At 30.8% G+C, this 13,790-nt stretch overlaps 1 protein-coding gene across 2 annotated transcripts in view; it reads right to left on the bottom strand.

Annotated features, from left to right (window-relative positions):
* The window catches only part of LOC140435601 (facilitated trehalose transporter Tret1-like), a 45,353-nt gene that overhangs the window by 18,052 nt on the left and 13,511 nt on the right, over positions 1 to 13,790 (bottom strand). Inside the window, exon 1 of one of the 2 annotated variants that reach the window (XM_072524345.1) lies at positions 7,109 to 7,190. The exons of the other annotated variant lie outside the window; for it this stretch is intronic. Coding sequence (XP_072380446.1) covers positions 7,109 to 7,157 — 49 coding nt within the window. The 5' untranslated portion in view covers positions 7,158 to 7,190. Of the gene's footprint in view, positions 1 to 7,108; positions 7,191 to 13,790 lie in introns of those variants that run through there. 2 annotated transcript variants of the gene reach the window in all.

Genomic DNA, 13,790 nt, shown 5'->3' with positions numbered 1-13,790 from the left:
CTTATTTCATTTACCTTAATTGGTGTTACCATAAATTCTTCCTGTTCACTGTCCATATCTACTTCTTGAATCTCCTGAACTTCTCTTACGATCCTGTTGTTACACATTTTATCGAAATGGTTGTAATACAAACACTTATTGCACATTTTATCAAATGCTGGATACCTTCGGAACTCATGAGTAAGACCACATTTTCTGCACTGACCCCATTTCCTTGAGTTTTTCTCTTGTTCCGATGTTCTGCTTCTTCCAGTATTAAAGTTGTTGTTTGAAGCTTTTTCTCTTGTCATTTGATGACCATTTTCCCCTTTTCTTCTTCTAAATTTGCCCATCTTCTAGAGACGTTGATAACAATGATAACTACATTGACCTATCTTACTCTAGACACAGCAGCTCGAAATAGATCAGTTGGCGTTAGACCAGTCCACTTCCTAATATTGGCCAGCCAGGATGTTTTAGTACATCCTAATTTCGTAGCTGTGATCCCAAGTATCCTAAATATTGTAGCCCAAATAGCATATTTTTTTCAGTCTTTCTGACGGTGTATCGCTTATTGTAATTTGGGTGTTCTTACTAATAATCATAATTTTAGCCTTTTTGCAATTTAGTTTTAGGCCATATTTATTACATGTTTCTACAACGTTATCCATCATCCTTTGGAGCCCCTGCGCACTATCTGCCAGCAACACAGTACCGTCTGCATATCTAATATTGTTTATAAGTTATATATGTTAAATAATGCTGGTGACAATATCCAACCCTGTCTAACTTTTTTTTCGACTGTGAAGATCTCGGACAGTTCATTTTCTAATGGCACTGTTGCTTTTTGTTGGAGGTATACATAAGTTTAAGATCAGTCGTATATCCTTACCATCGAGTCCTGATGTTTTTAGGATATCGATTAGTTTCCCACGTGAGACTTTATCAAATGCCTTCTAGAAATGAATGAAACGTTCATACACATCGCAGCTGGCATCTCTGGCTCTCTGTATTAGAACTTGCAAACTAAAAAGTGCTTTGCTTCCCCCGTTCCGAGTCCTGCTCTGAGACCAAATTGAACTTCACTCAGGTATTCTTCTACTTTGGTGTATATGCTCGAGTGAATGATAGTAAGAAGTACTTTAAGTACATGGCTCATCAAACTAATTATTCTATGTTCTTCACATTTTCTAGCATTGGATTTTTTAGGAAGTGGAATGAATATTGATAGTAGCCAGTCTTTTGGTAAGTAACCAGTCTCGTAGATGCTGTTGAATAGCTTCGTAAGAGCTGTGATTTAGTGTGCCTCTAATAGCTTTAAAATTTTACCATGCACCTCATCAGGTCCTGGTGATTTTCCATCTTTAATCCGCTTAATATTTATTGATTGTTTCTAAAACTAGTCTATCCCTGATCATTGAGTCTAGAACATCTCCATATTTACAATTTTTTGCCAATTTACGTAAGTTAGTAAGCTAAGTATCAAATAGCTCTCCTTTATCTTGTTTTCTATTGTAGAATAAAAATCTTTCGTAAATCACATTCTTTTTAGGAGTGAAGTACTTCTCTAATTCACCCAATACTGTAACATACGATTTTCTCTGTGCATCCATTAACTTTAAGGTGGTAAACACATTAAGTCATTGATCTCCCAAAAAATTTAACAGTAGAGCAAATTTTACTATTTCTTACTATTCGGCCTTTTGCCACTGACCAAGAGGTAAATTTCAAATGACTGTTTGAATCGCCGAAATTTTCCAGTCACGTTACCTTCAAATGATAATGGTTGAGGTATTCTTAACTCGATATTGTTCTAATTCTAACAACTTCTTGTTTTCGTTTTAGTTTAGAAGTAGCAGGCTTGATTGACCACAAGACTGCCGCATGTAATAATGTTTAATACTGACTGTTGTACATCTTTATTACTTTCTTGTATAATGATAATCTATGTATTCTAAAATGCTTATCCCTATTTCTGCCATGAGACCTCGTGCCACCTGTCCCATGTCATTGTCCTGTCAGGACTTTACATTCATGAGCTACTCAGTCTCATGACATTAATCATTCAAAATGACGTGACAAAACTGTTAAAAAACTAGTCGAAATCATGTGTTAATCATAACTTCTCAGAAATTTTGAATTCAGTGATTAGCGGCGCGTAAGCAAATATATTTCCTTGTTGGTCACTTTACATTGTAACAATACAATATTATATTTCTCCTTATAATAATAAAAATAATACATTAGATCATCAAGCTTATAAAAAGAGTTTCCATAAATCATTATTGCAAATACAATACTCTCCGCAATTAATTCTACGTGTTCGACAGTACGAAAAACAGAACGAAAGGCAACTATCAAGATTCGAAGTTTATTTCTGTGAAAAATTTAATTCCCTTGACTGTCAAAATAACCGAGATAGCCTATTTAATAGCGGAAAAAATCAATGTCCTAACATTATATCGAAATGTGTTTATACAGTGAAATAAAAAACATATGAATCACCAGCTGAGTTAATAGCTGAATCAACGATTACTGCAACTACGCAACAAAGCAAATACTTTCATTTTACAAGCGTCAATAAAAAACTGAAAATTTCGCCAAAGGAAGAACGGAAATAAAAAGTAAACCTTTAAATTTCATGGTATGGAACAGGAATGATAACACAGCCCAACAAAATTAAAAAATTGGGTGCTTGGCAACTAACGAATTTTAAATATTTTTCATGCTTTTCTTTCAAAAATATCCTTTTTTATTAGTTTTTTTTTAAATCGACTGTATAATTTTAACTTTGTTCGAAAAGATATACACAAAGGTATCAGAAGGTCTTACAGTAAATATGATAGATGATATTTTTGTAGACTTAAGACACCAATCGAATATAATAAACGTTCGTACCAGGAGAGGAACAAATGCGGATTCTGATCACTACTGGGTCGAAAGTAGAGTAAGGGCCAGAATTTTAAACATAAAAAACGAAAATGGGTTCTAAACATAACTGAAGAGTTACTAGGCATGGACGGTAAACAAAGAAAAACAAGAGCGAATAACTCGTTTGATAAACAATGAAGAAGAAGATTATAACAGAAAGAAAAAACAGAGCATAAATTTACTGATGCAACAGGGGTATAAAATTCGACAACCAGAGGAGGAATATAAACAAGTACGTAAAAAAAAGAAAATCCACCGCAGAAAGAAGAGAAAAAAGTTGAACAAAGAACGAAAATAACTAAATAAGCCAACAGAGACAAGAAAATTTTACCAGAAATTAAACAAAAGCAGAAAAGAATTTAAACAAAAGATGTGAAGAAATAAGGAGATAATATATTGACAGAACAGCAAGAAAAACTAAAAAGATGGAATTCCTGAATGCAACCAAAAATGATTTAGACTATATTGATATAATAAATGTTCAATAAACCGCCCAAAGTAGCCAGTACGTTATTATCAAGAAACTCTTGTAACACCCGGATAAGTTTCAAAACTTTTATACAATTATTCATGAACCTTTGCGATCTGCTAAAGAAGCACTGTACAATCAGGGACATCAGATTGCGTGAATCAGTTTGTATACAAGATAGCCTAGTACATTTTTGAGGTATAAGTCAACAAGACATATTTTGTTTCAAACTATTTTTGCATATAGGTACACCTTCATTTAATTTACAATTTACAAGTTATTTATGTTACGTTCTTCACATGCCCGAACTCAATTTGTCAGTGCATTACCACCCAAAACACCGATATATCGATTCGGCGTGGCAAATTCTACTGATACGTGTCATATCGTGATAGTTACATAAATGTCTAACGCGCAATTTATAACACAGATTGGTGACATGCAACTAGCAAGAAAAATATCAGTAGCATCTTATCATGCGCACATGTGTCTAAATCAGAAGTAAATGCGTTACCAATAGTGCCATCGACTGCACTATATTACTTTAATTAGTCAGCGTAAAAAGGACTAGAATTTTTTCTGAATAGTCGACTTTAAATACGTTACGATACTGAGTGTTACAAAATCTGTATATTCCAGTATACCAGAAACTACGCAATATTATAAATAGAGCAATTTTCAAATAACCTTTTAGCTTTTACTTTTTAAAATAAATTAATTTTTAAAAACTACTTTTTGCAATCCAAATTTACAATTGGCGCGGTAATTAGGATCCGTACGTTTCTGAAAAGAACATTTTACATACTAAGTGATATAACTTGTTTGGTTTTTGGTGTTTTAACTTCACGCTTATTCACATTGAACCTATACGTACCAGTGGTATTCAAAGAGAAGTATAAGCCTTTCTGTAAAAGCAAATGTTCGAAGAAGAAGGCGAGGTACTTCTGATATCTTTAAGTACTTTTTCTTTTTGCCTTTTCTTTGTTAAATAGTGGGGAGAGATAGATTAATGGAAGAGATAGATTAGTGGAAGAGATAGAATAATTCTCCAAAATGTTGGAACAAGAATCCAACTAAAAAGCAATTTAGCCCAAAGAATAAGTAAGGATACTATTAAAGAGTAGGCAGATAATTTGTTGTATTTAATAACATGCACCTTAAGAAACTCAGTTCTCTTGAAGATTGCTTAGCATATGTCGACGAATTTAATATTTTTAAAAGTTTGTATGGACATTCCAGTAATAATTTTTCAATAAAGAATAATAATTTAAAACCACAAAATTATTTTAATCAATCCTAACAGGCCAACTCAGCCTAAAAACCATTATCGTCTCCTAAATTCTAACCCCACACATACACATTAGACAAATCCCACTTGGCTTTGCTAGCAGAATCGGCGCAATTGATTTAAAACATAGGAGTTTAATATTAGTTACTAAATTTTTAAGTAAGATCGTTAATATTAAAAACCATCCCTTTGATTTTATCCCTTGTTAACTTGTGGAATAAACTTATAATCAAACCTAAAGGTATACACCCATAGGTATACACAAATCAAACCGCTTTAGATGATCGTTTTATATGAGTCAACGCTTTGGGGGATCATCATTTAACAGCGGTACAAACAACAAATCAGCTTCAAGAGGATCGAGGCAATAATGTAAGTGTATTTACAGTTCGTTGAAGATTACATGAATTTGGTTTGCAAAGTTGCAGACCAATAACTGTGCCAAATTACTTCCACGGCACAGAGTGGCTAGACTACAATTTTTCAGAGAACATTTACATTGGAATTTATGACAATGGAGTAATGTTCTTTTACGGATGAGTCGAGATACTGTCTTCACTCATCAGATGGGAGAGAACGAGTATGACGTCGAACTGGAGAGAGATTTGCGGAGTGCGCTTTCAGTCCCCGCGTTAGCCATGAAGGGAGTTCAATGATGGTATGGACAGGAATATCTCGAGAGGCGCACACTGAATTGTGACTTATTGAGGGAGTAACACTCTCCCTTTCAGACCATTTTCTTTTTGTATATACTTCTTGTTTTCGATTTTTCGATACCGACGCCATTTTATTTTACAATACCACACTACTTCGATCCAAGGAAGTTGGTTAGCTTCCTACTTAACTTAGATAAAACCTGTTGATACAAGTGTACTTGGATGAATAGGTGACATAATCATTTCAGTGTTTCAAAGTACAGCTTTAACCCAGTACACTTGGATCGTGTCTACCCGCTTTTAAAAAAATTATATCGTGTCTACAAAAGTAAAATAATAAAATTTAAAAAAATTGTTTATTTATGCTCAAGAAACAAATTTGTTAACAATACATATTAATTAAAAAAAAACCCCATTACGCAAATTACATTAATTAAAACTTTAAATGTCTCAACATAACAAAATGATAATTAAATGAATATTTTACTGCAACCTGAACGAATCCAATTGGCTTTGTTTCGTTTATACTAAAATAACCGTTACAAAATTGTATTTTACATCTGGTACCATACTTAGCAAGTTAATAACATTACGTAGTTTTCCGTAAAGTTTGCATATCCTGAACTCTCTTTTGTTAGCCACTTGAAGTAAAATAATAAAATTTAAAAAAATTGTTTATTTATGCTCAAGAAACAAATTTGTTAACAATACATATTAATTAAAAAAAAACCCATTACGCAAATTACATTAATTAAAACTTTAAATATCTCAACATAACAAAATGATAATTAAATGAATATTTTACTGCAACCTGAACGAATCCAATTGGCTTTGTTTCGTTTATACTAAAATAACCGTTACAAAATTGTATTTTACATCTGGTACCATACTTAGCAAGTTAATAACATTACGTGGTTTTCCGTAAAGTTTGCATATCCTGAACTCTCTTTTGTGAATAACACATCTAGAAAAGCAAGTGAGTTGCTCTTTTCCTTTTCCTTGATGAATTGAATTAATTATTCTTTACTGTTGATGTTCATCAGGAATTTATATAATACTTTTGGTGCGTGAGGCCAAATGAAGAACACATCATCTGCATATCTCCACCATACTCTAGACTGCTGCTCATGTTTATGCACAATGTTTTGTTCTTATTCCTCCATGAAAAGATATGCTAATGATGTAGAAAAGGATAAACCCTTAGTAATAAAATGATAAATGATCCCTTAGGTTAGTATCAACTTAATAATGAAAGAAATTTAGAAAAAAGTAAATTGCAAAAGATAAATACGTCAGGAAGACCTAAAGGAATTTGGGTAATAAAAACATAGTTGTATTGAACTACTACAATGAAATATTGTACAAATTTAAAAACAAAAAATGTCAAAGCGATTTTAAAGGAGTACATAAACGGCATTTTTGATGAGTTAGGCGTCTGAAATTATTAAAAGTACATATTAAGATTAGTAGATTTTGTGAGGTAGAGAAAAACTCTATGAATATACTTCTAAACTACAGCTTCCTAATAAATTAGAGAACAGGTTATCGAAGTTTAAAGAATAGAAGATGATTTACCTAACATAAAACGTCTAGGTAAACTAAACTTCCTAAAAATGGAAATAGCTGCGCGATATGCTCTAATCACTGAAAAACCATCGTTAAAACAAGAATACATCTTACCGGTGGTAGTAGTGTTCATAAAAATAGTAACAGATTGTAGAAATAACTTTAAACTGTTTTATATTTAAAAAATAGGTTTATAATTTAAATAAAAATAATTCTTACGGCTTTCGAGAGTCCAGCTTGACCAGTCAATACTCCAAGGAAAGAACATTTTTCGAAATTATAGCTACGTCCTACTCAACAATACGCACGAAGTGATTCTTCTACGTAATAAAAGCATTCATTGCTTTTATAGTACATAGTTAGCTTCAAATTATGTATCGAAGACTGCAGACGTAATACAAAATTTAGCAGTCATTGTTTTACTTAAACTTATTTAAAAAAGTTCAAAAAACGTCAGCATTTGTCTACGTTGTTTTAGCCATAATTCACGACGTATGATTTCATTAAAAATTATGTATTATATTCCATAATAGACGTTTCAGTACTGAATTATTTTATGCATTATGTAAAACATGGTTGATAATAAGAAAACCGTATGGACCTGTTGTTTCTTTCGTTAAATATATTACTAATATAACCAGTAATAATCACTGATGGTAAAAAAGTTTATTTTTTTCTAAATATATTCAAAGTGTCTATTATGCATCAGTTTGTGAATTTTTCACGTATCTCACAGTTAACCAAAAACTCAGTTCACAATACAATAAATGTGCATGGATCAAGCTTATTTAGGTTACATGTGAATTTTTCGTGCCTTTTTATTACGAGACTACGAGAATTACGAGAAACGTAAAATTTTTTACTATGTGTTAACAAAGGTGCTTTTGTGAAATCTTAATATTGATTTAAAATAGTGAAATGAGTTGAAATTATGTACCTCCAATATTGGAAATTGATATACTAGTTTCATAGCAAAAATGATCATAATTATTTGAAATATGTTCTTTAGACATATTTTAGTAAACTCCAAAGAGATTTAATCCTTCTACATTATGGGCGCACTATTCTCCATGTTAATAACTAATAATATTCATATGATTCCGAATTTTCGTCTAAGTGCTATACTAATCAGTGAAGGCTGAAAACAATTTCTGTGTAGTATTCTTCAGCCAGGAACATTGCCTACGGCCAGGTCCTCTAGGAATATTTTTTCCTTCTATGGTTAGTTTTAAGACCTCAATATCACTAATGACAAGAGATTTGTTTTAGGTATGCAATCTATCTCATCATGATTAATGTCCTCTAATTTTTTATTTTTCTCAAAACTTCATAATTTGTGACGTGATCATTGCTAAGGCCTTAAAGCGGTTTATTATACTTACTTTTATGGTCCATATAACAAGACAGAGTGCAAAGTAGCATTTTTGCAAATTTGAGCATGATTGTCATTATAAGGCTGCGGTTGCTTAAAAAGTCTGTAGTTTGAAGGCAGTTTTCATAGCCATTTCTACAGTTTACAAGTTATCTATAGCGCCCCCAACTATTTAAATTTTATTATTTATTTTATAAGTTTCTCAAATAGAGTTATAGGTAAATGATAAAAAGATTTCTAGTGTGAGCACTTTAACTTATAAATGTTCTTTTACACACAATCCATGTTAAGTTGTTGTAGATATTTATTAAGACAAAGATTGGGCGACCGGTTTCGCTGTTTACAAGTTACACAGTATTCTCGGGCCCTTAAGAAGCTACAGGCTGAAATAGATGATTTATGTAATGTGTATACAACTCAAAAAATTCATTTAAAGTGGTACTAAGATTAAATTTTAAAACTCTAAAATTAAAAAGGCGGCGACGATCATTCGAATGTCATATATTCTTTTATATATATAATATATATTTGTGTTCGTGTATGTGTTTTTACTAAGAGATAACAACCAGTAAAACAAATTAATACCTATTTTAATGCATTTGAACAGTCTTCAGTATATATTTTTCGGAAGATATACATAAGTTGCATACAATAGAACTCATAGGCAACATTTGTCAAAACTCAGCTCTATACAGGGTGGTCCTTAAGTAATTGTACAAAAAGAAACAGTAGATTCTACACTTTAAAATATTAAGATTTAAACCAAATTGCTTTAATGAAATGTTGATATTAAGAAAGATACAGGGTGTTAAAGTGCAAATTAAAATTTTTATTTTTGGCTATAACTTTCATGCTTTGATACTAGTGAGAAGACACCTTATTTTAAGATTTCATTAGTAATTTAAGTTAGAAACAAATTGATAATTGGTCTTACTGACCAGATTTTAATGTTTCTTTCATGTTGTAAACATTTATGCATAAAAATTTGGGTACTTTTAAATATGAGAAATTATAATTTGATGCACATTTGGCATAAATTTGCACTTAACTTTTTGGCTCTTTGAGTTACCTGTATTTGTGATAAAAAATATTAAAGATACATTATTTTAACAAAAAAAAGGTATACCTATTAATAACTTTAAAACTCAACAGTTTTCGAGATAATCGCATTTTACAAATCAGCTGCATAATTCTGATTTAAGGCAGTTACTACAGGCAACGAAGGAAAAATGGACAAAACAGTAATAAATCTAAATTTTGGTATAAAATACCTTTAACTAAAGTTAATAGTTAACGAAATATTAAATAAAATAAATATATCAGCAGGATAATTAATAATAGGATTTAACAAAAAACAGAATAATAGAATTTTACATCAAACATTTTATGTTTTATTATTAAGAAAAAGTTAAACTAAATAACAAAACTTTTTGTTAAAGTAAGTGTTCGATATGTCCACCATTTATATTATTTCATTTGTCAATATATTCCATAAAAATCATCTCATATTAAATAGCATCATTGGTTCTAAAGAAACTGCTGCAGTATTTATTTCTTCCCATAGTTGGTTGCAAATGGTTATGGGATTTTTTAAAGACACGTTGTTTTAATATGCCCCATATACCAAAATCAAGCGGATTAAATTCTGGGCTACGTGGTGGCTATAATATATAATGGATGAATATTATCCTTTTGGATACATATCTAAATCTTATGGTATATTATGGAACTACAATCATATTTATCGCAGAGGTTAAATAATGTATTAAACTGTGATGTATCTCATTCATTGGTTACTTATATACACACGGAATAACCTATCGATGACATTACTTATTTGTATGATTACGTTACAGCTTACGAATAACTATAATTACATATCGAACAAATGGACTATTATGATTAACTAACTAATATTATGCTAAACTAAATTACCTGTGAGTTTACTATATTTATAACAATATCGGTTATTAGGCCAACGTTGATGTTTTTGTAAAAATGCTGAGTCTTTAAGGTTAGATTTGTAGCAAAAGTATTATGAAACAAGACACATATGTGTTATTCAATACTTGTGCTTTAGTTTCTAATTATTGTCCTAATAAAAATGGGTAAACAATTTACGTAATAAATAATAAGTATTATTTTGGGATTTTTTATAAATTAAATAATTATATCAATATCTCACCACATTGCCAAGGAATATGACTGCCTTGACCAATCAGACGTTCAGAAAAGGTATATTTAACTATGTTTTCACTGCCTTCTCTCTGAAATGTGGTGGTGTACCATCTTACATAAACCACATATTTTGGGTTTTCAGCATTTTACAATAGGGAAAAAGTAATACAACGCCAGTAGGTATAGAAACTTAAGAAGCGATAGAAAAGGAAAAACTGTATACATGATGACGGCCAACTTCTGAATACGGACACGGCACCTAAAGGAGAAGATGAAGAATATTTTCTCCAATAAGACATTTAGCAGCTATAACAAAAATTTTGTAATGTTACGTTATCATCTTTGAGTTGTTTTAATAAGAATAACCTAAGAATTATGCTTATCTACAGGTATTCAGTACTTTACCGTACAAATATCACAACTAAAAATTATTATCCAGCTTACTTATAAAATGCGATTTTCTCAAAAACGGTAAAATTTTGAGGTTACTAACAAGTATACCTTTTCTTTGTAAAAATATTGTATGTTTAATATTTTTTTAACACAAATAGAGCTAACTTAAAGAGCAAAAAAGTTAAGAGCAAATCTATGCCACACATGTGGCATATGTGGCGACCTCTATCAGTTACATTAATGTATGTATAAAATTATAATTTATCCTACTTAAGAGCGTCCAATTATAAATTTTTGTCCAAAAATATTTACAAACTTAAAAGTTATAGCTAAAAATAAAATTTTAAATTTCTACTTTAACACTCTGTATCTTTTTCAATATCAACATTTTATTAAAGCAAGTTGGCTTAAATCGTAATATTTTAAAGTGCAGAATCTACGGTTTCCGTTTGTACAATTACTTAAGGACCACCCTGTATATACCAGTTAACATAAAACTGAAACTGGTTCTTCCGAAACACATTTGACGTTATATAGCTAACTACTTTTGTATCAATTTTATACTATTTTTTAGACTTTTATACTACTTTTTTGTCAATTGATATTATATACTATTGCTAGCTAACCTTTTATATTTTTATATTTTTGTATAACTGACTATTAACTAAGCCCTATATACCATTGTTCAAAGTAAAATACTTGCACGTCACGATTTATACAAAGTGACGCCACTTGTATTTAAAATCGTCTAGAACGTCAACCTTAGAGTTCAAATGTTTCTAACACAGCTAATAATACGAAACCCATACGGAACTGCTCGATCTTTCATGGGCGTCAACATGGTGTAATAATCAGAAAAATTCTTATATTGAAAATTTTAGAATTATATTGATTAAATAACCAAAAACATTTGTTATTATTAATAATATAAATTTTATGAAATAACTCTTCAAGTCTAATATTGCACAAAATAATAATTTTAATTAAATAGATTAGATAATTGTACACAACTGATACCGGAATACTTTAAATTTTATTGACAGTTCAGCGTGTGGCAAAAGTGTATAAAGTGTTGCCGCTTTTTTATAGTAAGAATTTTGTTTATGTATTGATTTCTTACACAATTTGGTCATAATATAATATATATTAATAAATTATATTTATAAATACATATTAAATTTAGACTAATAGCTTTAAAAACTAATTATTGTTGTATATTGTGACTGTGCTATGTCAAAACAAATAAATAGTCTGTAGAAAGCAGAGAAAACTGATAAGCTTTCATATAAGATAGATAATTTTGAACCCGCCATTATTGAAGAAATAATGGCGGGACGTCTTTACTATTACAGCTCTAAAAGAGGTAAGTTTAAAATTTAGAATATATAATTTTGTATTAAAATGTTTTCTTATGTATTTTAGTGTGTTGCAGTAGTCATGAAGCTAAGTGTATTTACTGTTAATATAATAGTTTGACAAATAGTTGACATTTTAAAAATTCCTCATTTACTAACTATTCTGATGTTTTGGCAACGCTGTGGGGTTCTGACGTCGTAAATCTTGAATGAGGTGCAATCATTTTTATGTGAAAAATGCTATATATTCTTAGTACCTATCACTTTAAATGATTTTTTTTTTTAGTTGTATACACATTGGCTTACAAACAGCGAATCTATATCTTCTATTTTGCCTTTAAGGACCGGTTATAATATTTTTTATTGAGTTCCCCTCACTATATATGTTCTAGATAAGACATTTTCTGGTGTCTTAACAATTCTCTATCTGTGTTGACTTTTCTTAGTAATTCCTCATAAGTTTTTCTTGTTGTCCAATGTATCTTAAGCATCCGTCTATGAGTCCACATTTCCAATGTTTTAATTCTGTTCATGCTCGATACTTTTAGTGTCCACACTTCTGCTCCATTAAAAAAATACAGACCAAATATAGCGCTTTCTTGTACTCTAACAGCACTCTAACATTATTGGTCTTTGTTCTAAATCGAGATAAATGCTGCAAAGCAATGTCTTTATTTTCATAAAAATAGTTTTATTCATTGCTATTCTGCGTTTTATTTCTGTAATGTATTCCTCTTTAGGACTGTTGGACATAACATAAAGCTACTTACGATAGGTTTTATTAATTTATTAAGCTTTATAAGAATTGTATAACTTAACCTTAATTCAGTTCACATGTAGTCCATGACCTAAATCTATTGTCATGTGTGGTTGTCATGTCACTGCTGTCACTTAAGGTTCCGTTTGCCAAGTGCAACGTTGCCAAGTATATCCGTACATGAAAACCATACATAACACGTCCCCTTTAATAAAAACAAAATAAACAAAAATTAATTCACATAATATATCATAAGTACATAAATAACAATAATTCACAAATATATCAATAGGTAAATCTATCAGGAGGGCGAATGACTCTACCACTTCTGGAGGTTTTCAAACCAGGTGAAGTACTGTATGATGTAGAAGGTACATTAATGTCATTGATGGGTGATGTTCTATTAGATGTTGAAGGTACATCAATATCTTTGATAGTGTTATTTGTTTTACAGTCCCTTGTATCATCAGGTACATCAGGACAAAAAACTGCTTTCATATTTCCCATACTTGTCCTTCCAGTAGTCACAATATCATTTTCATGACTAGTTTTCACATATGCTTGCTCACAATTTGCATTTGCATGTTGCTGTGCTTCTGACCGTACAGGTCTAAGATAGTGTCTATTACGTCTATAAGCAGTATCATTTACTTTAACCATGTAATCCCTTGATCCTTTCTTTGCCATAACCACTCCAGGGTTCCATTTCCTTTTCTTTTCTTGAAGTAAAATTTGTTGTCCTGATTTTAATTCTGGTAACCTATTTGTTCCTTTGTCATAATAGTGTTTTTGTTTTCTTTGATTTTCTCTCAATTGTGTAAAATATCTTTTATTAGAATGTCTGGG

Source organism: Diabrotica undecimpunctata, chromosome 3 (genome assembly GCF_040954645.1).
Source record: "Diabrotica undecimpunctata isolate CICGRU chromosome 3, icDiaUnde3, whole genome shotgun sequence".
NCBI classification, from domain to species: Eukaryota; Metazoa; Arthropoda; class Insecta; order Coleoptera; family Chrysomelidae; genus Diabrotica; species Diabrotica undecimpunctata.
Note: the sequence above shows the minus strand (reverse complement) of the source record. Positions and strands in the feature narration are given on the sequence as shown.